This window comes from Kryptolebias marmoratus, linkage group LG24 (assembly GCF_001649575.2).
Source record: "Kryptolebias marmoratus isolate JLee-2015 linkage group LG24, ASM164957v2, whole genome shotgun sequence".
Taxonomy (NCBI): domain Eukaryota; kingdom Metazoa; phylum Chordata; class Actinopteri; order Cyprinodontiformes; family Rivulidae; genus Kryptolebias; species Kryptolebias marmoratus.
In genome coordinates, this window is record NC_051453.1 from 13,800,119 (window position 1) to 13,826,060 (window position 25,942).

The window sequence follows — 25,942 nt, forward strand, 5'->3', positions numbered from 1 at the left end:
CCCCCATCCTCTCACCCCCAACCCCCCCTGTCTGTCAATCAGGTGACGGAGGTGTGGGAACTCACATGCCGATGTCTCCGTAGGTGTTGTAAAACTCCATCTGGGTGCACGCCTGGATCCAGCCCACCACCCAGGTCTCGTTGCGCTGGATGGGGGGCATCACAACCCGCGCGGAGGCTTTGAAGTAGGGCGTCTTGTAGCGCAGCACTATGGGCGAGCTCTCCTCTATGACGGTGGGGCAGTGGTCTATGGTGGCCGACAGGTCGGACACCACGATGTTCTCCCGCCGGATGCGCGACTTGTTGCAGGCGATGCTCTGGATGCAGCCCATGGTGCTGGGTGACGCTCACGAGGAGCAGCCGGGTGAGTGTGACAGGCCGGGGGGTGGGGGTTGGGGGGCTCACAGCTGGCTGGGACTCGACCAGGATCAAACACTATCATCAGATGAGACTGTGATGAAGAGGTGGGGTGTCACCAGCTGGAGGCCCAAATCTGGATCATCGTGAGCTCAATCAGAGATTCAAACTCAATCTGAACTCCTTCCGCTCAGATCGTACAGGCTGTCAGTTTGGATCCTAACCCTCTCCGACCCCTGCCCGCAACCTTTGATCCTCTTCTTTCTGCTCCGAGATGTCATGTCACAAGAGGCGTGAGGGGACCGGCGGCGTCACATGATGTTGATGAGGATGAGGATGATGAGGATGGGGACTCGGCAGTGTGCGTGAGGAGATCCAGCTGCTGAGGGGAACCGGAGCGGCGGGATCGGCGGAGTCCGTCATGCCTTTCGACTCGAAACGGAGCCTGCGGATCCGAGCATCTGCGAAAAAACAGATCCCCCATGCAGAGACGCCGAAGAGCGTGGCGCGAGCGATCAGCCCGAGAGGAGGCACGAGCTGCGGACAGAGAGGCTTCCCGTGGACGGATGAGACAATGGCACCGGGCGGGAGATAAAAGCGGAGAGCAGGATAACCGGTGTCATAGTAACGGCGTTGAGAAGCGGCGGCGGAGCGGCATCCTTGTGATGAAGCGGCTGCGAGTCGCTGTTCAGCCTGCGTGGTGCTGAAGCTGCAGGACGGACCAATCAGCGTGCAGAGGGAGACTCGGCGCGTGGGAGGACCTGAGTCTGCACAGGGTAGTAGCTCTGAGATCTCTTTCCTTCAGACTGGAATAAAGCTTCCTACTCCGAACTCTTTAAGCCCTGAGAGGATGGGATGAACCTTGTAACAGACCGCAAAGTCCAGAAGGTTTCAACTCAACCTTTTACTCCTAAAACATTTTTTTGGAAGTTATCAAAGCAAGATGTTAGCCTGTCTGCACCACTTATTGTACAATTGTGGTACAAATTTGCATCAAAATAAGGAACACTTAAAAAAAGTCCTTAAGAGGCGAGTGGGATTAAAAAATAAAACAAGCAAAGTCTTGATTAGACAATGTGATCAGTACAAGATAACCACACATGTATATCCCTTTTAGCTACAGTTGTTCAAATGATAAATAATTATTTAACTGATGTTAACACTCTTCATCCACACACAGATCAACACGGAGTCATTAATCCAAATCTGAAACCTTTGGTCCTCTTTGGTGCTGCACAGCAGCCAGTGGAGGTGGATGACCTTGTCAGCACTGATAGAGCTACAAACGATTAGAAGTACAGTCACAAGTCATGCATAGAAGTGAAATGAAGTGAAGTGAAATTTATTTATATAGCACTTTTCAAACCAGTGTCAACACAAACATCCATCCATCCATTTTCTTAACCCATTTGTTCCTGTTTAGAGTCGCAGTGACCTGGTGCCTATTTCCAGATATCACACACACACACACACACACACACACTTATAGCGACAACTTAGAGTTACCAGTTGGAACATGATTAGTGATTTAATGGCTTGCTCAGAGCATTGAGCTAAAGACCTTTGAAGCAATGTGGGATCAGAGAACAGGACAAGAACATTCAACCGCTAAGGAAGAGCTTTGGAAAATTCTTCAAGAAACTCAGAGATTTATTTTTTAAAGACAGCTTCAAAAAACAAACAAACAAACAAGATTGCTTGCCTAAAAGAGTTCAGACTGTATTGGAAAATAAAGGTGGTCAAATTGTACACACTCTGTTTATGCCTTCTGTATTTTCTTTTCTTTTTTTTAATATATTATTGATATTATTATTATTATTATTATTATTATTATTATTATTATTATTAGTAGTAGTAGTAGTAGTAGTAGTAGTAGTAGTAGTAGTAGTATTATCATTATTAGTATTATTATTAAGTTGTTTATTTTCTGCATAAAGTCAGTCAAAACGTTAGTGACAACGTTGCTAGATGAGAACTTTTACTTTGAAGGTGCATTGTTTACAAACGGATCTGTGTCGTAACTTCCGGCTTTGGCAGCGTCGCATGCTGCTTATTCACATGAGGAAGGAAAAGAAATGCGCAGAGTTCACAGACTTTAAACATGCTTTGTTTGAAACCGTGAGGTGTCAACGACAGTGTGTTTTGTAGCAGTGTAAAATGGTGAGTGACAGAATAAATCACAGTTTAATTTCTGAGTCGCTCAAAGCTAATTTGTGCTAAGCTAAACCAAGCTAATGACAAGCTAAAGTTGCTGCTAAGGATGTTTCTTTCAGGTTTTTTGGCTGGTTCTAATAATCACTTATTATCAGACAAGTCTGATACAGAGTAACGGCGTTTGAAATTGAATCACTATTTACTATTTGAGTTTTTTTTAAACTTTTATTTAATATGCAAGCTGTAATATGTAAAACACATAAAACAAAATAGAATCTTTAGCAAAACATTTGACTTATATCATATCATAATAGTACGTCTTATCCAGGTGTTTTAGATAAACAGGTTGTTTATAGTGAACATACTATGAATAATTACTAACTATAACTATTATTTTGTGAATTTTTGCTGTGTTTTACTCATTTAGGTTCCTTCAGACTTAAAGACTCTGATCCAGAGGTTTTATAATCTTCAGTCTGAGCGCTTAGAGACATATCGACTCTTCAAAGAGTAAGTTTAGATCAGATTATTCATCTCAGATTATTGTTTGACTTACCTCACACAAGGAGAGAGACACACACATTCATCAGGTGGAGATAAAAGCCACTGGTTGAGTTTGGTGGCTTATATTGTTTCTCTTTTCTCTCAAATTAAAGCAAATTATTGCTTTTATACCTACACCCAGATTCTCTTTAGGCTGCTTTCAAGAAAGCGTAGCACAACAAAAAGGAAAATTTATGTTTTTGCAAACCACATTTTGAGATTGCTTTAAATTTTCCTACAGTCAGTCTACAAAGTTAATGATAACTGTGGCAATTTAAAACAACGTGTATAGATGGATCAGTGATATCTGGACCTGTCTGTAATAACAGTGTCAAATATTTGAAATAATCATAATTAAGATCATGTCTGCAAAAAACAAAAATGGATGACCGTTTGGATGGTGGAGGTCAAAAGCACAGATATAGTGACTGTCACTCAGACAGTAGTTAGATTTGTAAAAACAGTGGCTCTTTCTCAGGGTCTGAGGATGTAAATGTAGTTTGTGAGCATCCTTTCTCCTCTCTGTTTGCACGTTCAGCTCTGAGAAGGCTTTGGTGGAAACCTGTCTGAAGGCTGCAGAGAGATTGAGAGAGAAGAGATAGAAATTTACGGCTTTACAATCATCAGGTCTCAGCCCAGTTGATCCTCGATGGGAGATGTTTTCCTCCATCATCATTAAAATAACAAATGTTGGACTTGGAGAGTTGCATTGTGGCCCAATGCCTCACTAACCTTTCCTTTAATTTGTCACCCGTCCTTTTGTTCAGTCACATTTCCCCCTGTTTTCAATCATTCAAACTACAATCACAAAAGTCTGATCTGTATCTGCATCTGACTCTGTGTCTTTTCTTTCTTCCCTTTGTTTTGGCTGCTGACTGTTTCCCCAGAGGACACGAGGCCTACTTGAGGACAGGACCCCAGTATGACTTCGATCACTACAAGCAGCTGGTCCATGAGATAACGCAGGCCTTCAGCGGCATTTCCAAGGAAGTGCTGGAGATCAAGGAGAGCCTCCAGCACGACTTCGACCGGCCAGACCTCGCTGAGCACATTGAAAAGCTGCAGAGCAAAGAGAAGCAGAAACTCGAACTGGTTGGTAAACAAGAGACCGCTGCATAAAAGACATCTAAAATGCACATTAAACATTATTTTTCTGGGATTTTGGATTTATATTGTAATTTATTTAATGGTGGAATTCATGGTGAAAACAATATATTTTAAAGATGCATCTCTGTGCTGAGAAGCAAAGTATTCTTACAAACGGCTGAGAGACATTCAACGTATATACTAACAGAAGGGGAAAACTAATGAAAAACGTCACTTTCAACTTCCTAATTAAACAGTTTTACTCTGGTTAATCCCTGCAAATGAGTTTTTATACGTTCTTAAACCCAAGTTTCAAGTGTATTTATTTATAGCTAATGTTTCTTTGATCTTTTTAAGGAATATGCTGAAGCATTTTTTATGAAAGGAGACTGTTTAACCACATGGAGGCACACTGTTCTTTAATAGCTGTTTTCCGGCCTAATGAATAATTGACCATTGTTGTGTTAAAAACCTGAGTAGTGATTAATGATGTGCCACGTGTCGATGGGGCTTTGAATTTAGACTTGATTAAAAAACCAAAAAGATAAATTCAAACTTATTTCTGAGTTTTTTTGTTTTTGTTTTTTCCTTATGTTTCCTCTGAACAGACAGCCAAGCTGCAGCTGTGCAGGCAGCAGGCCCAGGATCACCCAGAGGACGAGGACTGTCGAGACAAGATCCAGGAGATCAAGCACGAGTAAGAGCAGCTCTCGCCGTCCATTTGTGTACCCCATGTGGTCCCAGTTGACCCATTTATTCACCGGCTGCCAACCTGCTGCTGGCATCAGAGTTGCTCTGAAATGACTCGGAACTGATTTATGAGAATCGTTTTCTTTAAAGTCGCACAAGATAAAGTCTTGTAAATAACGCAGCGGCGCGGTCTCAAGGTAAATATGTCCGTTTTGTCTCCTTGGTCAGGATCATCAAGAACAAAGAGGCTCTGAGTGAGATCATGCAGGACTTTAAGTTTGATTCAGAAGACTGTGATTGACAGCTGACCCGCCCTCTCACATAACAAGAAACTGAAGCCGACGAGTGTCCTCCACCCTGCTGCATCCTCCATCTTCAGCTGCTCGTATTGATCACCTCCATCTCCGCCCTGCTCACTGCTGCAGTCTGACCTCCCCAGGGGGTCTCTCACAGTCCGGCTCTTTGTGTTTTTTTTTTTTTATGTGCAGTCATGTGTTTGTGTTGCTGCATTGCATGAACGGAAACACAGGACACTATCTGTTTGCGCTGCAAAACAAAACACACAAAGCAATGTAACGTTTGGAAGCTTAACCAGCGGCTTTTTATTTACTTCATGGTTTGTATTTTTTAAATAAAGAGGCTTTACAAGACAAGATTTTACTTTTTCCTAATTTACAGTAATAGTAAGCAAAGTATAAAATTCAACATTTTCTTAAATATGCAATTACAAAAATATAAGCAGGTAAAAATCATTCATGCAACCAGCACCGCACTTTAAAAATATCTTTCTTTGAGTATATTTTGATGCCTAATAATCAATGATTATTGCACATTTAATCCAAAATATAGTGCTTTTTAAACCTAACTATAAACCATTTTCTTTTACAAGATTCACTTAAGAGTAAGTGAATCTGTCTACTCATTGTTGCGGGCCTAACTTTTTCAGTTGCAGACAGATTTTAACAGTAAGGTCAGCAGAGTAGGGCTACTTTATCTCACCACAGTCATCTCCCACCCAGGCGCTTTTAAACTCAAGGCGTTGTGGACAAACCACGGGGAATTTCCTGCTTGAACGTCTCCCACGGTTTGCGCCCCTTCGGCCTGTTTTCCGTCAGTGTTTCGTGACGCTGCTCTCAGTGTGCTACGAATTATCGCCTTGTAGAATCTGAAAAGACGAGCAAATTCTTACTGGAACGATTCAGTGAGGAAAAAAATTCACAAATCATCACAATCACCATGTCTGGCTGCCACTTTTTTTCTCTCTCTCTCACTGCCTCTTTTTGCATCATCTTTTTTTTTATTATTATAATTCTCTGCGTTGCTCTTCTCCTGCCGCCTTTCTCTGAAAACAATCAGTGGGAACCTGTCACACTTTGTGAGCAAAGACATTACTCAGGCCACAGCTTACACTTGGTAAAAACCTGCAGACTGCTGAGCTAATTGAGTCAGGTAGACGGAAGGTTTGTGTGAGTTCAAGGGCTGAGCGGAGGAGGATATGGCTGAGGGGATCTGAACTCTTCAGTCGGATAAAAATACAAATGATCCGAGGCTTTTGCTTTGCATTTGGCCTGAGTTAAGTTTTGGGAAAAGGGACCTCGGTGCCAAGAGAAAACAAAAGGAGCCCATTACAGCAGACTGTTAATGACATTTTACATGTTTATTTCCCTTTGTTGTGGTGATCAGCTGAAGATCCCAAGTCTGCTCATTAAAATTTGAAATGTAATCAGACTGCTTGACGGAGTCTAAACCACACGTTGTTTTTTTTTTTTTTTTTACCTGATCATAAAGTACAGACTGAAACCAAAGAGCCAGTTCAAGGGGAAATGTTTCCTCTTTTTGCTGGGTAAAAAAATGCTGACCATATGGCAAAACAAGAACAGGGTCAGAAAGTCAGCCCTGGATCCTGGCGCAGCATTGAGACGAGGCAGTGAAGACAAGAGTCTGCTTACCTACCTGGATGCGTGCTTTGTGGGATTTCTGCAGCCACACTCTCCACTGGTCGTACAGTTTGATCGACATGCCGCTGCAGCCGTAGGCGTGCTTTCGGAGCCAGCCGAAGAACTGTTTGAGCTCCCGCCGCAGGGCGGAGTTGTGCTCGCTGGGTTTGGGATCACAGGAGCCTCTCTGCAGCAGCTCTGGGGGAAAGAAAAGGAGGATGGGAGAGCAGCGTCAAGGTTACTGTCAGGACATGAGAGCGTGTTCATTCTGGTACCACGGGAACATGTCAGGATGTGGCTGACGGTATTCTTATTTTGAACATTCTTGGAAATAAATGCTTATTGTTGGAGTGAAAACTCAATGAAACCCTCAGAAAATAAATGTTCAATTTTTGAGTGTCCTTAGGCTTCTTTTTGTTACATTATTTGTTTCCCCCTATTTGTGTATCGAGGCCAACAAAGTTACCACATGTGGTTTAAAAAAACAACAACGAACAAACGAGTCATTGAATGTGTTTTATGTGGCACTAAACATCTTCAGTCATCACTAATCCTGCAGTAAAACACGGTGGTGGAAGCATCATGCTGTGTGGGGAGGACAAACAGATGAAGTCTTAATCATTAAACTTGAGGACAGGGGCACACCAACACAAGAAGTTATTTTTGTCTAAGAATAAACTAAAATCCCAGAGATTATGCTGAGCTAACAGAGTTTCCTGTAAACGTTTCTCCACAAAATGCTTTCTAACGTCATTGTTTCAGCGTTCACATCAAGGGTAAAGTTAACTTTTAGCACAAAGAACCGGGTGGCATATAAGTTTGTCAGGAACACAGGGGTCCTCGGTGGATATTTCCGATGTTAAATTTAGCAAAAGCGATGACATAAACGGAGCTACAGTTTCACATGAACGTTTGGGAAAGAGAAAGTTGTTGTCTGCCACAATCAATTCTTTATGGCAAACGACAGAGCCTGATAACGACTTCCTCTCTCTGTGGAATAAATACCATATAACCTATGTAACTCATTATCTACTCCCAAACCTGCTTCCACTCAAAGCTTTATGAGTCCTGTGTGTGTGTGTGTGTGTGAGTCACAGACTGACAACCAGCTTTTTAACTTGATCAATCTTTGAAAACAGACGACAAAAATCTATGAAACGTCCCCCTGGCTCTCTGCAGCTCCCTCTAATCCTCCGCTCGGAGATCTCTATCAACACACTGATGTTTGGTTTCCTCCAGGTCACATGCGGTTTGGATCTTCCTGCGCAGGATGTTTAATCAGGGATAAGGGACGTTGTTTTTCTGGTTTTAATAGGCAATGAAAGGTTGATTATTAAATGGGAACAAATGGCGGGGATTTGTGGGCATTGCAGATGTTTGGGGAACATCTAAAACCGGTTCGCTACAGAAAGGAAAGACCTCAGATGTAGTTTTAGTTAGATCATACCTGTCAGGAAGCTTCAGTTTTGTTTGCCATCTTTTAATTAAGAGTCCAACCCTTGTATAACGTCTCCTTGAGAGCAGATCAAAACTGATGGTTTTAACTGGAGAGGGTGACGTTTGAAATATTCTTTTGTTCTGTAAAACACCTACCGCCGCTGGGTGTGGAGGCAGCAGTGGGGTGGCTCCAGTCGCTCCAGATTCCAGGTTTCCTGGAGCCAAAGATCCCCACAGGGTTGCACCTCACCTGGACAAAATAGAGGGTGCCGGGCTTAAGGCCTGCCAGCCGACAGGACGTCAGATTTCCAACATTGTCCACCACCTGGGAGAAGAAATTTAACAATGAAGAGATGAGCAAAGTGCCACAACACCACACGAAACATTTATTATTTAAAAACAAGCAAATTTGAGTCTTACCCATCAGGGCATGGGTTTCAAATTAATTTCAAAGTGCTGAAAACTTATGCACAATTCTTTATAAATATATTCATTTTGCTTAAATGTCTCATCACAACTTTAATCTACTTTTAACTTAGATTTTAGTTGGTCAATCCCATAGTTTAACAGAGGATCCATATTTCCCAAACAGGCCCCCGTTTTTTTATGTATGCACTCAAGAAATAATAAGATGCTTTGTCTAGAAAACATCAAAGAGGCAGTTTGAAAGAAGAATATTTTCAAAAAGCTGCAGAGTGGGATCAAAGCCAGGATTTATCAGCTAGAAATGCCCGGTGGGAGTAAAAGGTTATTACGCAAGATTTAACTAAAATGAAAGGACGAGCTAAGAGGCTGCAACAGGAGAAACTTTTCTGCTCAGTTTAACAGATCAGTCGTTTCCACAGCAGCAGAGATGGTGTGTGTGTGTGTGTTAAAGACTGTGACACCCACCCTCCAGTCTGCGCCGCCCTCCAGTCTGTAACGGATCTGATATCTGGCCTGAAACAGGATGTCCTTCAGCTCGGGGGGGCTGGTCCATCGGACCTTCAGCTGGTCCTCGAGGTCGCCGACACGACTCACCTGGACGTTGGCAGGAGGGTCTGTGGTCACTGAACAGACAGAAGTAACGAAAAAAGACTAAACACACTAAAGTACAGTTTTATCTGCAGTAACATAATCCAGGATCTCTGAGAGGTGAACCCCATAATGAACATTAGGTAAAAACACAATAAAATCAGCTATTATACTTTAATAAAAACAATCTGTTCATGACTAAGTCAGACATCTTTTAATGCTGAAAATGTATAAATGCTTCATGTATTAATTATTTAAACATAAAGTGAACTTATATTTCAGGTTAATTAATCTTTAACTCAACCATTTCTCAAATATGCACAATTTTGAGTTAAAAATCTTGAAACTTTTTCTTGTATTTTGTTGTAAAACTGCGTGACAGAATGTGATCTCGACGTCTTGATTTTGGTGGATGTTCAGGTGGCTGCAGACAGATCAGTCCGTGCTTCCTGTGAGAGCATGCCGTACCCCGGTCCTGATTAAAAATAAACGTCCATCCACTGCAATAAAGTAGTCGAACTGCTTTGAAGGACAGGAACGCAGAGGGGAGATTAGGACGATAAAAGCACCAGAGACAAACAAGGACCCAATTAATACGCGTATAAAAATGTCTCGTAAAAGTGTCTCCGCCACTGCTTTCACTGCTGATTTTCAACACAGTTTATCAGCTAAGCTACAAGAAATGTTCTGCTCAAACAAAAGCAGGGCATTAAACGTGATCAAAATATCTTAAATCAATAAATCTTTGGTAATAAATATCCTTTACCGCCTAAAGACTTTTGACCTCCTGGTCAATCAAATAAAGGTAAAAAATAGAACAAAAAACAAATACATTTTTTTCAATTGTGTGAATTCTGATTCAGCATTCTCACTATTGTTTTAGCTGCCATTTTGCTACTTCTAGCTACTTTTATGCTACTTTTTTGCCAACTTTTGGATACTTTCATCTTATTGCTATCCATTTGCTACTTTCAGCATTGAGCTTTAAACCAGCTATATCCTACATTTAGTTCTTCGCAACCATTTTGTAACTTTTGGCTTTTAGCTATCGTTTTGCTCCTTTTACAATTTTAGCTAGTGTTCTCTTTCTTTGACAACTATTGTTTAGCTTCTTCAGCTTAACTCATTCATCGCTCAGCAGCACACTGCATTTCCACAGAAAACTAATGTTCTTGTTGTATTTTATTTAATGTTTTTTTTTTAGTAAAAGGTGAAGATGATCTGTTCACTTCTCTGCACAGCTAAATGTTTTCTTTCTTTATTTTCAAATCGAGAAGTGTTTGTAGGCTGACGAATCATATTAATACTTTCTTACCAACATCGAGGATGTCCAGGGAGCTGATGTCAGAGGTCACCGAGCCCAGCTGGTTGGTGGCCTCCACCCAGATCAGGTACGGGGTGAAGAGGGCGATGTTTCCTGAGATGTAGCAGAAGTAATCCTGCTCCTCCGAGCTGTAGTTCTCACACTCCTTTTCTCTTTCATGCCACCTGGACACAGAGGCGAACAGTGAAGGCGTACGGTTTTCACTAGCATCGGCCTCTCTGAGCCTCGGAGTGCAGCTCATGTTGGAGCCTCGGAGCTCATCGTCTGCCTGAGGGACGCCCGGACGAGGTGATCGCCTGTGAGCCGCAGCGGACGCTCACCTCAGCTTGTACTTGAGGGTGTATCTGGTTCGGATGTGGGTCTCACCCCGACCACCCAGCTGCCACTTGCAGGTCAGGTCCTTCGCGTTGTGGGACCAACATGTCAAGTTTTCTGGCTTCTCTGGAGGCACTGGAGGCAATCCAAACATAAACACGACCAGATTCACAGAAATTACTGTAAAATCCTGTTTTTTCTTCTGTTGTGAAAAGAACATGTAAAATGTGTTTTTAAGGTGAAGCGTCTTTGTTTTGATTTTTAAAAGACTAAAACTGAACTCGAGTGTGAAAATCATTGATGTTATAAAAAATAAACATTAATTTAAAAGTTGTTTTTAGGAGTTCAGTCAGTTATCTGCTGAGGAGTACAACTTTGGCTTCAGTAGAAAGTTGTCTTTATAATATTACTCACAAAAACCTGCAAACGTTTCAGTATCCTGATCATTTTTTAAGCAAAGTAGTGGATGAACTGAAAGAAGAGGTCAAGGAGTCTTTGGACTGCTTCAAACAAAACTGGTGCATCTAACTTGTTCGGCACAAATGTTTTATACTAAATAACTATATAACTATAATTGTGCTTTGAGGATCTTTTTAATCCCAGGTAAATTAAACAACAACTGTTTCTGAGAGCTACATCCTCCATCTGTAAAACATGCCGAAAACAAGAGAAGATGACTAAGGTCTAACAACGTCATGTACCCAAACCTTTTGCTTCAGGTTATTTTCCTTTTCTTAATATTATCCTTAAATCTAAAACTTGTACTTTGGGCAACATTCCTGCATAAAATGAACGTTTCTTTCATTAGCTGCTCTCAGCAACAGAAAGACAGACACAACATCTGCCTGACATTTCTACTTTAACTCCTTTTTCAGACCAATTATTTATTACTGTGTTTTACAAAACAATTATGTTTTTTTTTAACAATCCCTTGGCAGCTCTGCTGTCCAACCAGCCCAAACCCCAGCCTCCACTTACGGCCCACGTAGAGACAAGACCCAGCCAGGATTCGTCCATCTGCGGCGTGACACACCAGGTTGTCTCCTGACCGCTGCTGGGAGCCGGCAAGGCCGTGAAGGGTGACGGCCAGCGTGCTGGGGGGCAGGACGCTGTAGGTGCTGCCGGGCAGGCGGACCCCGTTCAGGGTCCAGTACAGCGAGCTGGGCTGGAGGCCGAGCTCGGGGCCCGGCGTGCAGGTGGCTGTCAAACTGGAGCCAATGCGCAGGACGGGGTCCTGCGGGGAGATGACTGCAACATCTGTGTGTCCATGAGCAAGATATGTCCATATGATAGTTTTTTGTTTTATTCTTTTGCATACATTTACCATTTATTCAACATGATTAAAAAAAATACCTGCTGATCATCATATGCAGGCTCATGCTTTTTTAATAAACACAGATCTAACAATATTTTCACCACTTTCTTCATGTTTTCAACTATTTTAAAGTAAGAAAATAGAATAATTTGCTCATTTTTAAAGACAGGACCACATTCTGAGGTTATTCACTTAATGTAATCAATTCATCAATTAATAGAGTGGTTGTTTGCTTGCGTTGCTAACTTTCTTTCTTTCTTTTTTTTGTTTGGTGGTTCAGACCACAAAAAAGCTCAGCCTGTACATTATTTCTAAACTGGCAATGAAGTGGTTTTAAGGAGCGCTCTAAAATGTCACTCCGGTTTGGAATGCCATTTTTTTCCATACAGCAACATAAAGTTTGCTTGATGCTCATGAGAAATTCTAAAGAAACTGTCTGGGATCGTTTTTTCCCCCCATCCCTCTCAGATATGCAGGTAAATATGGAGGGTTTTATCAGACGTGCTGCAGGTGGGTGGTAGGTGCAACACCTTTCTGACCTCTGCAGATTTAGAAGCATTTAATGTGAAAATAAAACACATGTGATGATAAAGGAAAATAAAAGGTCAGGTCTCAGCTAGACAAAAACACTGAAAGACACGAACATGTTTAAAGGATTTGTTTTGAGTCTATCAGGGACAAAATAACTCAGATGAACTTCATCCAGGTTTCTTTAAGTGCAAAATAAATTACTGTCATCATAAAATATAACAACACTTCCATACTACATACCATTAAATGAGAATAATCTAATATTATATTGTTACTGTATAATATCTCATGTAACTCAAACACAAAAATCTCTAACTTCAAACTCTCCAATAATTATAACTTCAGATTTTTTTCAATAATACAAAATAAAGTTGCACATTTTTAGTACAGAGGATTCATTGCATTCTACCTACTTTGTATTTAAATATAATGATTATAATGGATTATCTAAGATGTTACATTTTAAGCTTGTTTATTCTGAGCAGTTGTAACAACTGCTGGGCATCTCCTGCAATCTGAGCTGAGAAAAAGGTGAGGTTCATTAAGTTTTCTAATAAGTTTGATGCTCTACTTACACGCTGCGGAGAACCCCACATCTGGAACAAGGAGCAGCAAAAACATGAAGGCAGTCATAGTTCATGAGCTGTTGTTTTTTATTTTCTCTCTTTTTTTGAAGTTTCCACACGCAGCAGACGCAGAGCGGTGAAGCTGGGGCAGAGTGAGCTGACTGCATGCAGTCTGAGGAAACACGAGCAGCAGCAGCAGCAGCAGCAAGATTCGGGTTCAGCCTGTTTGCTCCTCCTTTGTTTTCCCACACAGTCGCAAATCGTTAGTGCTGCTCAGCTTGACCCCTCCCAGAAACATACACTAACACACACACTTACACACACACACAGCACAGCCACCTTACTGAGCTGAGGCACACTTTGGGCCATTCTGCACTCTGATAAAAGGTTTACACGAAGAGATGATGCTTCAAAACCTACTACGGCTGAAAAAAAGAGAAATGTTAATGTTTTTCTGTAAGGACACTGATTCCGTGTGACACCTGGGAATGACAGAGTATCGGCCTCTATACAAATTTGAAAAAGCCGCAGAGCTGATCGGTCCTGCATGTCAAACCATCCTGGTTGTTCTTCAAGTCACTTTCATTTCTGTTGGATCAAGGTCAGAACTTAAATGTTATATCTGACCACTCTAAAAATGACAGGATTGTTGTCTGATGACCCACTTTCTGCTGAGACTCGTTTTCCCTCAGAAGTCACCAAACGCAGCTTCTGAATGCAACAGAAGTTTGTGAAATAACACCGCTGACTGCTTGTTATTTCCTGAGGACAGATCATCATTTTAACATAAGACATAAACATTATCATCAGAAAGTTCTTTAGCTGGGTACATTTTGTCTTGTTGGCTGTCACTCCTGAGGGAGGCTATAGTCCTTAATTCTCTTCATTTGTAGGTTATTTATCTGATTGGCTGATGGGGTTCAAAGATGGATTTTTAGTTTTACCATCCCAGTGTGAATCGCTGATGTTTTAAGTAACATCTCTAAAAAAATCTCCTTTGCATTTAACAATAATACTCTCTCACAAACATGCTGGGAGGACTAAAACAAGTGATCTTCGTCTTACAAATTCTCACTGAATAAAAACACCAGAGTGTAATTAAATCAAGATCTAAGATGCCCACTTTACAGCTTCCAGCCATAAACATTACTAAGACTTTATAGACTTTGAAGTTACATTTATTTTAAGGAGGAGGAACTTTATTGAAATTTTTATTGTTTTGTGTCATTATATTTATTCCTCAATTGGTGCTTTTGCTACCAAATAACACAATGCATTTTTACAAGCTGCCCTATAATCACATTAGTAACTGATTAGCAACTTTTACAATAATTTACACCAATCCAACTAAACATGACAACACAATAAATTCCCCTAAGTTCTTTTTGTTGTTGGTGCTTTGGGAGGTATTGTACAGCACCGTGGTCAACTCTGGTTGTTTTAAAAGTGCATTATTAATTAAGCTGATTTGATTAAATGATGTGTGCGGTCTTCACAGTCTCATTATTAGCTGATTAGTTGTGAAATAGTGGCACAACACTGACAAACAGCACTTTTGCTGCTTCATGAAACCATTTATTCCCAGGTGAAAGGCACTGCGGATCCTTAAATGATGTGACTAACAGCTGATGGAGAGCCAGGGCAGCAGCTGCAGGTCTTTATCAGCTCTCCGCGGTTCAGTGGAAGTCACCAGAGCCACATTATTTAGGCACTGCAGTGGAGGGACACTCTGCAGGCTGAGTTTGGAGAAGGGACGGCGCGTGCGTGCTGGAGACGACGACGACGACGATGATGATGATGATGCGCGTGACGCCACGAGCAGGATCGGGTTGGAAGCGCAGCAGAGCAGACAGACAGGAGCCGAGCAGCAGCAGCAGCGGCAGCAGCAGCGGCAGCAGCACAAAAGGAGCTCAGTGCAGGTCGAAGCCCCGGTGTGCTCTCCGCTCCTCCTCCTCCTCCTCATTCTCTTCCTCCTCTTCCTCCTCGCTCCAGCCCCTCGGATGCTCCGGTTCGGCGGCACCATGCGCGGCTCGCTCCCCGCCCTGCTCTCGGTGCTCCTGGCTGGACTGTCGGCCGCGTCCTCGGATCTGTTTGACAACCAGCTGGGCGACATCAATTACTGCAAAAAACAATGCCAGCTCACCATCAAAAACAAGAGTCCCGCTAAGGTAAGACACTCCTGTAGATACTAATAATAACAATAGCAACATTAATAATAATAATAATAATAATAATAATAATAATAATAATGGAGGGCATGGCTGTCTTTGCAGAAATACGCATTATTATTGGTTGCAAGCGCACAACACACACACACACACACACACATATATATATATATATATATATATATATATAAATAATATATATATATATATATATATATATATATATTTTTTTTCAACATATTAAGCGCGTGTTTAATGTGGGAGCGAGCATCCTTTAAAGAGCATCTCCGTGCGTAATGGCTCTCCGGTTACGGTACGTCGCTGCAGCCTGCCTCGCATTTAGGCCCGAAAAGAAAAGATGCAGCTCATCACCTCCCCACGTTTAAACGAGCTGAGCTGCTGCTGATCATCATCCCGTCGTGCTGCCGCCGCTGAGCGCTGTCCCATCCTCGGCCCGCAGTGGAGGCTCCGCAGTGAGGCCGCGGCTGGAGATCGGGCGTCTCTGCGCAGAGGAGAAGGCCAAGGCTGGTCCGAAAGCGGGCTTGGAGGAGGAGGAGGAGGGAGGGAGGGGAGAAGGGAGGAAGGGGGTGCTGGGATTGTTTGATCATATCTGGGAGATGCTTGTAGATTCAGAGCCTGTCTATAGATTTCTAGTCTCATATGCCCTTATCCGCCCACTCCCATCCTCACCCCTCACCCCATCCCCCCTTGCTGCCTTCAGGTGTGGTTCAGACCATCCTGCACGGCAGCAGGAGCAGACCCCCCCCATGTGCCTGGTGATGATGATGGAACACAGACAGCTTCTGTTTGTCGAGTTTAACGTTTCAAACCTACAATTTGTTATAGGTTTTAAAATAATGTTTGTGATTTAGAGTCAACACTGTTCTTATTTCTGCTTCTTGTAAAAAAAAAAAGAAAAAAAGCTGCAATAACAGCGTTTATGGTCGCTATCCTAGAATCGGATTCGCTCAGTTCTCACCGAGGACCACCAGAGGGTGCTGTTTCCTCTTTTTATACGTCGAGAAAATTGAGACCTGAGGAACTCCAGTAATGTGCGTCTCCCTTCCCCACCACATTACCCAGCACAAGTTTCAAACAACTCGCTCATTATCACTGCTTTTCTTTGACAGCGACTGACAGCCCTGCCTATAAACTGTTTACGGCAGCCCATAATATGACAGTTGCACCGTGTCATTATAAGAAAAAAAATGCCACGACCCATCTGTGTCATATTTCTAAACAAAGTTATGTGGAGTTTGTCCAAGAATAGTGGAGACATTTCTATTTCGGTGCCCTCCCTGTTATCTTCTCCCTGTCTGGCTGTTAGGACTCCATAATGAACGCCTGTCACCGCGGCTGTCGCCTCTACTCCATCTGCCAGTTCGTCAATGGGAACGCCGGCTTTAACACCAGCAGGGAGGAGTGTCAGGGAGGTGAGTCAGTGTCTCGGTCTGTTAGGTGGACTGTTTGTTCAAGTGAGTTGCAGTTCAAAAGAAAGATGGTGAGACTTTAATCCAGTTCTCATCCAGAAGGGTTTTGTTTAGAGCTGAAGATGAGAGGACTTCCTTCTATTTAGGCACTACTAAATACTCAGTTTAGTACAATTTAGGACTAAATGCTGTGAAAATAGAAAATTCCAAGTAAATCAAAACACATGGAAGGTTTTCAAGGCAAAGACAGTTTACGTCTCCATCAGATTTTTGTACCAGAGCTGCCAGCACCGATCCAGATCAAACATGAAGGTTCTGAAAACGTCAGCCGCGGTAAATATTGCAGTTCTTCCACAGAGCTGCCAGGCTCAGTGGGTATTTTCTTCGTGTCAGAGGTTATCTTCCTGGTTTTAACAGAATCGATGATGTGATTTGCCATCCAGACACAGCAGTTGTCCGAGGATGCAAAATCTCTCCTCAGTCTTTGTTCCACTACCTGCAACTGTCTTTAGTTTTTTTTGTTTTTCATACTCATCCCTTCATTTGCACTTACAGACTCTTCTTTTCCCTCTCTGCTGTCTTTCCTTACAGCATGCCAGGAGGCTTACATCAAGCTGCTGGAGCAGGAGGCCTGCATCACCGGCTGCGCCAGCCAACCCTCTGAACCTGAGATCAAGAGGAGGAAGGTGGAAAAGGGCCTCTTTGCAATAGATACATTCACACACACACGCTCACACACACACGTACACCGTGTTAATAGTCAGTGTGATTCACCGGGTGTCTAAATTTTAATATTAGAAGAACGCTTTCGTGCACATTTTGGAGCTAGTCCAAACACTGTCAGCGTTTTCCTGCGTAATTAAATGACCTGCTCTCTCTATCCCACTTTTTTTTTTTTTCTTAGCTGAAGGCCATGACACTGCGCCCCAAGCCCCCCTCTGTGATGGAGGCCATGTCCAGCTGGTGCAACGACATTGTCAGCTCTGCTCAGAGCTTCATCTCCTCGACCTGGACCTTCTACCTGCAGGCTGACGACGGCAAGGTCGTGGTTTTCCAGGTACGACCTGGCCAGTTGGGGGGCTATGATGGAACTGCTGAAGAGCTTAAACTCAATCTAAAAAGAACAGAAATGATTTTTTAAATGTCCATCAGGTGTGAGTTCAGGTCACCACAGTGAGGTTAAATGAATCAAAGTGAAAAGGCTAACTCTGTTAGCTGTGAGACTCACATAGTTTTAATTTTTTTCTACATTTTCATTCCAGATATTATAAAAATTGTAGCACGACAGATGCAGTTTTTGCTCTTAGGTTATTGGTTCTTCACTAAAAACCACTAATGTGATTCTTAATTCACACTGAATTACAATTGACTCAGTGCTTTAAGTTATAATTCTATGATCTACCATGGTTTTTATTCGTCATGTGTTTAATTGGGGCCTAAAAGCAAGCTAGCAGACACTTATAGATTATTTGAAGGGCTAACCTCTCTGTCTTGTTAAAAATGGGAAATCTGTCCTCAGCTTTATGGTCCTTTGGAGTTTGAGTCTGAGCCAACGGATCTCACAGCCCATTGGAGTTGAGTGAGCAAAGGGCACAGAGTGAGGCGGGGGAAAGGTGGTTGAATAATGAGAGCACTTTTTTTTACGGCTCTTTAATGTCCCCTTAAATTATGCCATACCCTTTAATCACATGCAAATGTAATGATCTTGCCAGGCCCCAACTGCGGTGAAGTCACATTAAGATGGAAACACAGCGAGATTTAACAGCGAAGGGATTGCTAAAGCCTGTGTCTCAAAGGGGAGAAGCTATTGGCAAGAAATAGCGAATCGGCATTTGCGAGGGAAGTTTCGTAAATGTCTCAAAACGCTTGCAGAGATTCTCAATTTCTGCGTGGGACTCGCTCTCAAGTCCCAGGAGTTTTGAACATGTTCAGAAAATAAATAAATTGGTTCTCAAAATAGTTAGAGTCGATGCAGGCGACTGAAACCCATATTGAACTTGTCAGCTTAGTTATAGCGAGTCAGAAAGTGCCAGATAACTTTGACCTGTGAAACCAAAGTGTGACTGATTGGAGACAAACAAGAGAATACATTATAATCAAATTCAGAAAAGACTGAGACATAATTAAGACACTTTGTAACTAAAATGCAACAAATGAATGTCGCAGAAATGCCAAAATTTATTTTCATTTACAAACGTACATCTTCAAACATAACGTAAGGACAAATTTAGTGTGATTTCAAATGAAATTTGAACATATTCTCACATTTTCCCCACAGTTTTGTGTCTCTAACTAGTCTCTGACAGTTGCAGCTCATTGAGATTCGGGCTTATAAATAAAGTTTTGAAAGAAAAAGTAGTACTTCTCTAGGCTGCAACTATTGGAGACTAGCTGGAGACCCCGGCTTGACTCAGTATTGCCAGAAAATGCACAATTTTCAGTTGTAGTCTCACTGATTTCTGAGTATTTGCGACAAAGTGACCAGCGAGCCTTGTGGCCGTGTTTTATGCTGCCAATTTTTGAAAATGGGGACTGAGACACGTTTGAGACACCCGCAACGACAGTGTGAGCCTTTTGAGAAAAACAAAAATGTTGCACAAATCTTTTTAACACAATCAAAATTTAGGCGACAAGATAGACTTTTTGACTCAAGCATTCTGGAGACTCCCTCACAAACGCTGTTTGCCAACTCAGCGAGATACTGGCGTATAAATGAAGTTTTGGTAGGGACAAAACTATATTCAAGGGTAAATGATAAAATTAATGTGCCGAAAAGCACATTCATGTTAGCCTTTAACTTTGTTTGAAAGGCTTTGGGACTTAAACAACAAAAACATCCAGACTTTTTTATGCTGCTTGTTTTTTTTTAAACACTATAAAGCTCCATGTTGCATCCAGTTTAGATGATGCAATGCAGACTGGATGATGGACGTTTGCTCCATGCAGAATGACACAGTGAGGGGGGGAAGCCGGCCTCAGCGGGCCAGAGAGGAGACTCTCAGGGCTGTGTTTAGTGGGCAGCTGGCACATCGCCACCAACTTGATAGATGCACTCGCTGGGTGTTAAAATAACCAAAAAGTCCAACTTAATTGAAGGACAGGAAAGGGGGAGGAGACATGGTAGCGCTGCCTGAAATACAAATTACGTGTTGAGAATATGCGCGCGGCCTCAAGAATCTTAAAAACAAGTAGGCGACTCAGATCAAACCAGACGCTGGTGCAAGCTTTTAAGCAATACTTCTAAAATCAACCTTCTACCCCTGTCATTTCCTTCTCGCCCTGTCGGCTCTTGTTAGTACGGCTTTTTGAAAGTGTCTGTGAGAAAAGTGAATTGATTTAACACCTTCCCTAACCGAGCGGTGGTGTGTTACTGAGCTGGGCTGCAGTGGAATTTCAAACCTGTTTGTTCTTGGTGAGCATGTCAGTCACTGTGATTGGAGGAATTTTAAAAGCAAAAGGCTGAACTAAAGAGAAATGGTGATGTAGTCTTGCTGAGTGGCTCACTTTCTGTGCAACGGAAAGGAGATGCTGCTGAAGTGTTCGTTTATCCGGACACAAATCATTTAAAGCTTCAAATGAGCTCATTTGAACCAATACTTTTTGAGTTTGTTATGGAATCATTCTAACTTAAACCACAAACCCACATAATCAGCTGCTGCTCAATTTAGACCTACCTATCAATGTCAGCTGCCAGTCATTTTCAACTTTTTATCTGTTTCTGTTCCATATCACGCTAAATTCATTTAAATTCATGTTGCCAGGATTTCATTTGTACTTTGACTGTCTGCGCAGGTCGTCTGGGACGGCACGTTACACTGGTGTTACATCTGGTTTCAATGCTGAAAAACGGCACTCATGAGAACTAATTATAAAGAGCAGTTGTGAAATTACTTTTTCATTTTGTTATTTCGGGAGGCAAACTCACCCTCTGTATCTCCGCATTCACTGATATTTTGGAGCAGGGATTGATATTACTCCACAGCTAACTTGTTTTCCAGACAAATGGCTGAATAAACCCGAGGAGAACCCCCATTCCAACATTTCGGTTTGTGACACCGAAGGAGGTTTTACAGCAAATTGAGCCACATAAGTACCAGAATAAAACAAAAATAATTGGGATGGTGACACTTCTGCGGCAGGGCTTGATTTACCGTTCTAAATAGCTGTGCGGGTGTGTTGTTGCTGAGGCCAGCAGCGGTATTATTAAAACTGACTGCAGCAGCTGGTGAGGCGGAGGGACGGTCAGCAGTGGGGAAGCAAAATCCTCTTTTAATGAGTCCTCTGGGTGAACCAAAAACACTGTGCAAATAATTTACTCAACAGTGCAAATAGTGGCGACAAGCTGTGCGTGTGTATTTTCAGAAGTATCATCCCGATATGAGCTTTGTAACTAAATATGCCCAGATAAATGATGCATGCTGGGAAGAAAGACAAACAACAGAAAGCAAAAGCATTTTCTTTTATGGGATTTTAATTATAAATCTTAAAGTTATAGCTCAGATTGTACGACCTCAGTTTGGATGGATCATCGCTGTTGGTTTTGCATTACATGGGGTGTAGTAACGAAGTGCACCGGAAGTGCTACAGCTAGCTGCTGCTGGCACTATTTGGACTGTGTAATTGGTCATTTATTTTCGCATAAACCCCTATAAAATCTTTGAGATTAGTATTGTTTTAAGACAACATCAGTCCACTTTGGTCTTAGCTCATCATTCTGGTCAGATTTAAACTAGCGCCTTTCTAGCCAACCAGGCTACTCAAAGTGCTTTACAACATAATCTGTCCCTCATTTACCCATCCACACAGCACTCTACAAAGCTAATCTGAATAAATCATTCTATAGAGACTAATCAATGCTTTAGATTGCATTTATTCACCGATGGGGCACAGCAGAGGCAATGAGGGGCTCAGTGTCTTGCTCAGGGACACTTTGACATGTGACTGCTACCAGGAATCAAACCTCCAACTTTCTCGTTGGAGGACAACAGCGCTAACCGCTGCCCCACAGCCATCCTGAGACAAAAACACTTGTGTTCAGGAAAGCTGGAGAGCACAGTTGGTCCTTTCTCATTATGAAGGACAAAACATTTGCACAATTATTTGGAAAATACCATACACACACACACACACACACACACACACACACACACACACACACACACACATATATATATATATATATATATATAAGAAACTCTCAATTATTCTGTGCTATGTTGGTCAACTTTATTCCCACTAAAACCTAAATGTCTTTTTCTTTTCTTTTCAGAGCCAGCCTGAGATGGAGTACTCTTTGCCCGAGCTGCAGGCTCCTCGATCCAATGTGGCCGACAAACCCTGGCCTCAGGTCCACTCTCACACCCAGAGACCCCACGGTTAGCTCATTTACACTTACACATACACTTCTCATGCTGGTTTTAGCAACCTTTGTGCTGTTTTTTTTTTATACATACAATCCAAATACATCTGAAGTCTTCCTTTTTAAATTATATGCTAGGTGTGAGGGGGCATGGAGAAAAGGGAGCACCTAAAGCAGCAGTGAAAGGGAAGCACCCCGTCCAGCACACAGAGGACCCCACAGCCGATCACGACTTCCTGGGCTGCATGTCAAGGTCAGTTACCCGGCTGAGAACATCCCAGTCAGGCTGAGTTCACGGTAACCGCATCTGCACGGGCAGAACTCTCTAAATATACATGACCGCTCGTCCATCAAAGTTTTCCACACATGCATGTTTCAATAAAGCATCTGGGTTTGGTTTAGAACACCCAACAGCTCCTGATTTATGACTTTAACCTTTGTTTCTGTTCAAGTTTATAAAACACTGTTTGTCATGCATTCATAATTAGTCTCATTTTGCAAGATGGTTCAAGTTGGTTTCAGTCCCTCCCAACTCTGACTCCAGTGTTCCCCTGTTTTCGTCTCGCTCTCACTCTTCCTCAGACGCTCGGGCCTTCCCCGGTGGATTCTAGCTGCTTGTCTCTTCCTGTCCATCATGGTCATGTTGTGGCTCAGCTGCGCCAGTCTGGTCACCGCACCGGAGCAGCATATCAAAACACAGGTAGACGTTTCTGCGAGTATTTGACCCTGGCTTTCATCACCGGCTGCTTTCAGCTGCTCTGTCTCAGAAATGGGGTTTTTGGATTGTTTTTCCAAGGTCTTCGATTTCTGAACAAAGCTGTTAGATTATATTTGATTATCGCCTGCTTTTCCTGGTGGCTGGTGATAATGTATATGCCCGGCTCTGCGTGTGTGTGTGAACGTGTATTAATTTGTCAGTCTGTTAGCAGAATATCTCACGAATAACAGGACTGATTTCAATAAAACTCTCAGAAATTGCTCCAACACACCTGATTTGTATCAATGGTTGATTAACAGGCTTCTGCAGAGCATGAAAAGGTGATTTAACCACTGAATCAGGTGTGTTGGACCAAGGAAAGAAGTAAAACACGCAGGATAGTGGCCCTCGAGGACCAGGATTGCCCACCCTTGAGCCACCACAACAATGAATGATGACCTTAATACAAAACCAGCTCAACCATTTGATAAGTTAAGACAAAATATAATTGTTCATATATTATCTTTTCTTCTTTGTGCCTTTACAGCTGAGTATCAACGGAGACAAAGAGTTTCTGGAGCACGTGCACAAGGTCAACCCGTACCACCTGAGTCCCATGATAGCCGTCGCCGTGAAGCAGTCGGGGGAGAGTCAGGAAGCCGGGCCGCTGCCCGTCAAAGTCGACCTCAACAAAACGTGCGTTTAGGAAGAACAAGTGGGACGGCTGCTGTCTCGTTTCCCTCGGTAACAAACACGTTGAAACTTTGTGGCCTGTCAAAGAGGCGAAACGCATCCCGCCACTCATTCTGCAGAATGTTTCCAAACATGTAATAAAAAGCATGGCACGCTCCCTGTCATTTAAAATGATCATCTCGCTTCTGTCAGTCCCAATGGGTTTTTCAGTTGGCTGCATTTGTCATGCGTTTCATTCCCTTGTACAGTCCAGATTTCTGCGTCCTCAGAATATAATTAACGATCCGCCCGCTTGTCGCTTTATTGATGAGACCTCGTCTCAGAGCCTCGCACTCACAAGCAGAGAGGATAGATTACAAGCTGAGAGACGTTATTCTTGTCTGGGTTCGAGGGAAGGGAAACAGACTGAGATTTATGTTAGATTTAATTTCCCTCATTCTCACAGAGTTGGGATTAATTAAAAATGGCTCGCTTTGTGTAAAGAGATAAAAAAAAGAAAAAAGAAGTCAGAGCGAGGAGAGGGAGATGAATGAGAGATGAGTAACATACCTGACAGAGCTGCAGGAAACAAACACCGTAACATATGCACAGTTTATGATCTGTTTACATAATCAACATTATGGGCTGCGTGGAAACATCTCAAATGGCCCAGAAATTAAAAATCGTCTTCTTGACAGAGCTGTCAGAGTAGTTCTCACCAGGGAACCAAAATACAATAAAACCAGTCATTTTGTGATCTAAATCCTCTGTTTGGATGGTTCTGCAGCAGCACTCAGTCATCTGTGGAGGACAAATTCAAACGACTGTTTGAGAATGAGCAAAGCTGTAACTTTTATTTATTTTCGTCTGTATTTATTCTGGCGCATCAACGCGAGTTACCTGTTAAATAATGTGGAAGTGCCATGCAAAATGTAAATGCACAGACACGCTGGAGGAAGGCTGCACCCGTTTCTGAATTATTATCATTATTACTATTAATATGATTATTATTCTATCACTTCAAGAGTTTGTAGCTGTTACATGTGCCATGTGCTTTCTAATAGCTATTTTGTATGTCCTAGGAGCACATACTGAAGGATGAGCCTTGTAACCATGTGTAATGCAAAGCTTTTAACATAGATCTTTGTTTCTGAATAGAGTCCTAGAGATCTTCAGTTTTCCTCTCAGTGCTTTTAATGTCCTGTAATGCTCTCTTTTAACTCAAGCAATGTAGACAATTAACCGTGCATGCAAGTGATTTTTTACTTTTTAAATTTATTTGATAGTTTCTTAAGCGCTTGCCACATCTGTATGGCTCAGCTCTACTGTGGACTTGTGACTTTTAAAATTTTTTTGTTTGTTTTTTGTGTTCATATTTCCAGTTAACATCATATAAAATGTGTAATAATGATTATATCTTCATGATCTAGAAGGACTGTTTATTTCAAAAGCCATCCGATCAATAAATGTGCCGGTTCGAGCTGAAGGGACGTCACGAGGATTATGATGTGAATTTCAAAACTGTGTTCTTTCCTTTTTACTGGTCTGTTTATTTTCAATGAAATGAATCGACATGATGAAATAAAGTGTTTTCATTGTAAATAATAGGAAATGCAAAGTGCAGATTTTTTTTTTTTCATGTAGAAAGCAGAATATTTAATAAATGGAGGATTCACATTCTAAAATACTTGAGTGTTTTTGTGTAAATGTGTGTTTAAGTTTGTTTGTTTCCTTTAATATAAACAAGAAGAAAAAAAGAAGTTTAAAGGGATAGTTCGGATCTTTGGAAGTGGGATGCTGGGGAAAGGTTATGAGCAATTAATATCTTACCTGATGTCCTCTTTGGAGGACGAATAAAGTTGAATTCTTACAGATTGGCAAACATTTGGCAGCTACACTGCAACAAGCAGCGGTTTCTACAAATGCTTTTTATAAATCTTTACCTCACCATCAGATTACACAGTTTACAGACTTATCTGGTTTAATTCTTAGCAGAAATAGCACAGGATCATTCTTATATAACTATAAAGGTTCATGAAATTGTGTCTATGAGATTACGATTGTTTAAAGACAACAGTTAACATGTTAACCAGGTTCACAGCAGTCACATCCCTCAGGTCCACAGACTTGGTCATACGCAACACCTTTTCTAAATGCTGGCGTAGGACATGACAGATCCTAAAAGTTTAAAAACAAAGCAACTGGACTTCTAATCTGTAGTTGAAGAGAAATTCTCACTCCCCTTCTTCTGGAGAGTCATTTGTTAACTCACAACAGATATGTTTTTAACCTTCTTGTTTGACGTAAACGGCTTCCTTCGCGTCTTTTCGGTCCAACATATGAGCCAT

At 42.0% G+C, this 25,942-nt stretch overlaps 4 protein-coding genes across 5 annotated transcripts in view; 2 read left to right on the forward strand and 2 right to left on the reverse strand.

Moving 5' to 3' along the window:
• The window catches only part of fam78bb (family with sequence similarity 78 member Bb), a 2,969-nt gene extending 1,898 nt beyond the window's left edge, over positions 1-1,071 (reverse strand). The window contains exon 1 of the mRNA XM_017406913.3: positions 66-1,071. Within this exon, the coding sequence (XP_017262402.1) occupies positions 66-331 (266 nt within the window). The 5' untranslated portion in view covers positions 332-1,071. The remainder of the gene's footprint in view (positions 1-65) is intronic.
• Positions 1,072-2,358: 1,287 nt separating this feature from the next.
• On the forward strand, positions 2,359-5,479 carry rex1bd (required for excision 1-B domain containing). The gene is made up of 5 exons (XM_017407271.3): positions 2,359-2,516; positions 2,938-3,020; positions 3,941-4,145; positions 4,748-4,836; positions 5,058-5,479. The coding sequence occupies exons 1-5, from the start codon at positions 2,514-2,516 to the stop codon at positions 5,128-5,130; spliced, it is 453 nt and encodes a 150-aa protein (XP_017262760.1). The 5' UTR covers positions 2,359-2,513; the 3' UTR covers positions 5,131-5,479.
• Positions 5,297-15,077, reverse strand: crlf1b (cytokine receptor-like factor 1b). Of its 2 annotated transcripts, none has more exons than XM_017407270.3 (8): positions 13,278-15,077; positions 11,835-12,113; positions 10,862-10,991; positions 10,533-10,705; positions 9,095-9,252; positions 8,360-8,528; positions 6,783-6,964; positions 5,297-5,994 (listed from the first exon to the last, which is right to left on the reverse strand). In XM_017407270.3, the coding sequence occupies exons 1-8, from the start codon at positions 13,333-13,335 to the stop codon at positions 5,971-5,973; spliced, it is 1,173 nt and encodes a 390-aa protein (XP_017262759.1). In that variant the 5' UTR covers positions 13,336-15,077; the 3' UTR covers positions 5,297-5,970. The 2 variants fall into 2 exon arrangements, with proteins under 2 accessions (XP_017262759.1, XP_024859744.2); XM_025003976.2 differs by having other exon boundaries at positions 6,779-6,964.
• A 154-nt stretch (positions 15,078-15,231) lies between these two features.
• Positions 15,232-25,281, forward strand: tmem59l (transmembrane protein 59-like). Its single transcript, XM_017407268.3, has 8 exons — positions 15,232-15,436; positions 16,764-16,869; positions 17,458-17,552; positions 17,771-17,923; positions 22,136-22,241; positions 22,364-22,478; positions 22,808-22,925; positions 23,470-25,281. Exons 1-8 carry the CDS (start codon positions 15,269-15,271, stop codon positions 23,626-23,628), a joined length of 1,020 nt encoding a protein of 339 aa, XP_017262757.1. The 5' UTR covers positions 15,232-15,268; the 3' UTR covers positions 23,629-25,281.
• Positions 25,282-25,942: the final 661 nt, after the last annotated feature.

Bases quoted from the DNA above. Each gene is read 5' to 3' on its own strand.
- rex1bd (XM_017407271.3), top strand. The intron at 4,146-4,747 runs GTTGGTAAACAA...TCCTCTGAACAG, and splicing joins AGAAGCAGAAACTCGAACTG to ACAGCCAAGCTGCAGCTGTG. The intron at 4,837-5,057 runs GTAAGAGCAGCT...CTCCTTGGTCAG, and splicing joins ATCCAGGAGATCAAGCACGA to GATCATCAAGAACAAAGAGG.
- crlf1b (XM_017407270.3), bottom strand. From the start codon at position 13,335: ATGACTGCCTTCATGTTTTTGCTGCTCCTTGTTCCAGATGTGGGGTTC. The intron at 10,706-10,861 runs GTGAGCGTCCGC...CTCTGTGTCCAG, and splicing joins ACCCTCAAGTACAAGCTGAG to GTGGCATGAAAGAGAAAAGG. The intron at 6,965-8,359 runs GTAGGTGTTTTA...TCTTTCCCCCAG, and splicing joins TGCCTCCACACCCAGCGGCG to AGCTGCTGCAGAGAGGCTCC.
- tmem59l (XM_017407268.3), top strand. From the start codon at position 15,269: ATGCTCCGGTTCGGCGGCACCATGCGCGGCTCGCTCCCCGCCCTGCTC. The intron at 16,870-17,457 runs GTGAGTCAGTGT...CTTTCCTTACAG, and splicing joins CAGGGAGGAGTGTCAGGGAG to CATGCCAGGAGGCTTACATC. The intron at 22,242-22,363 runs GTTAGCTCATTT...ATTATATGCTAG, and splicing joins TCACACCCAGAGACCCCACG to GTGTGAGGGGGCATGGAGAA.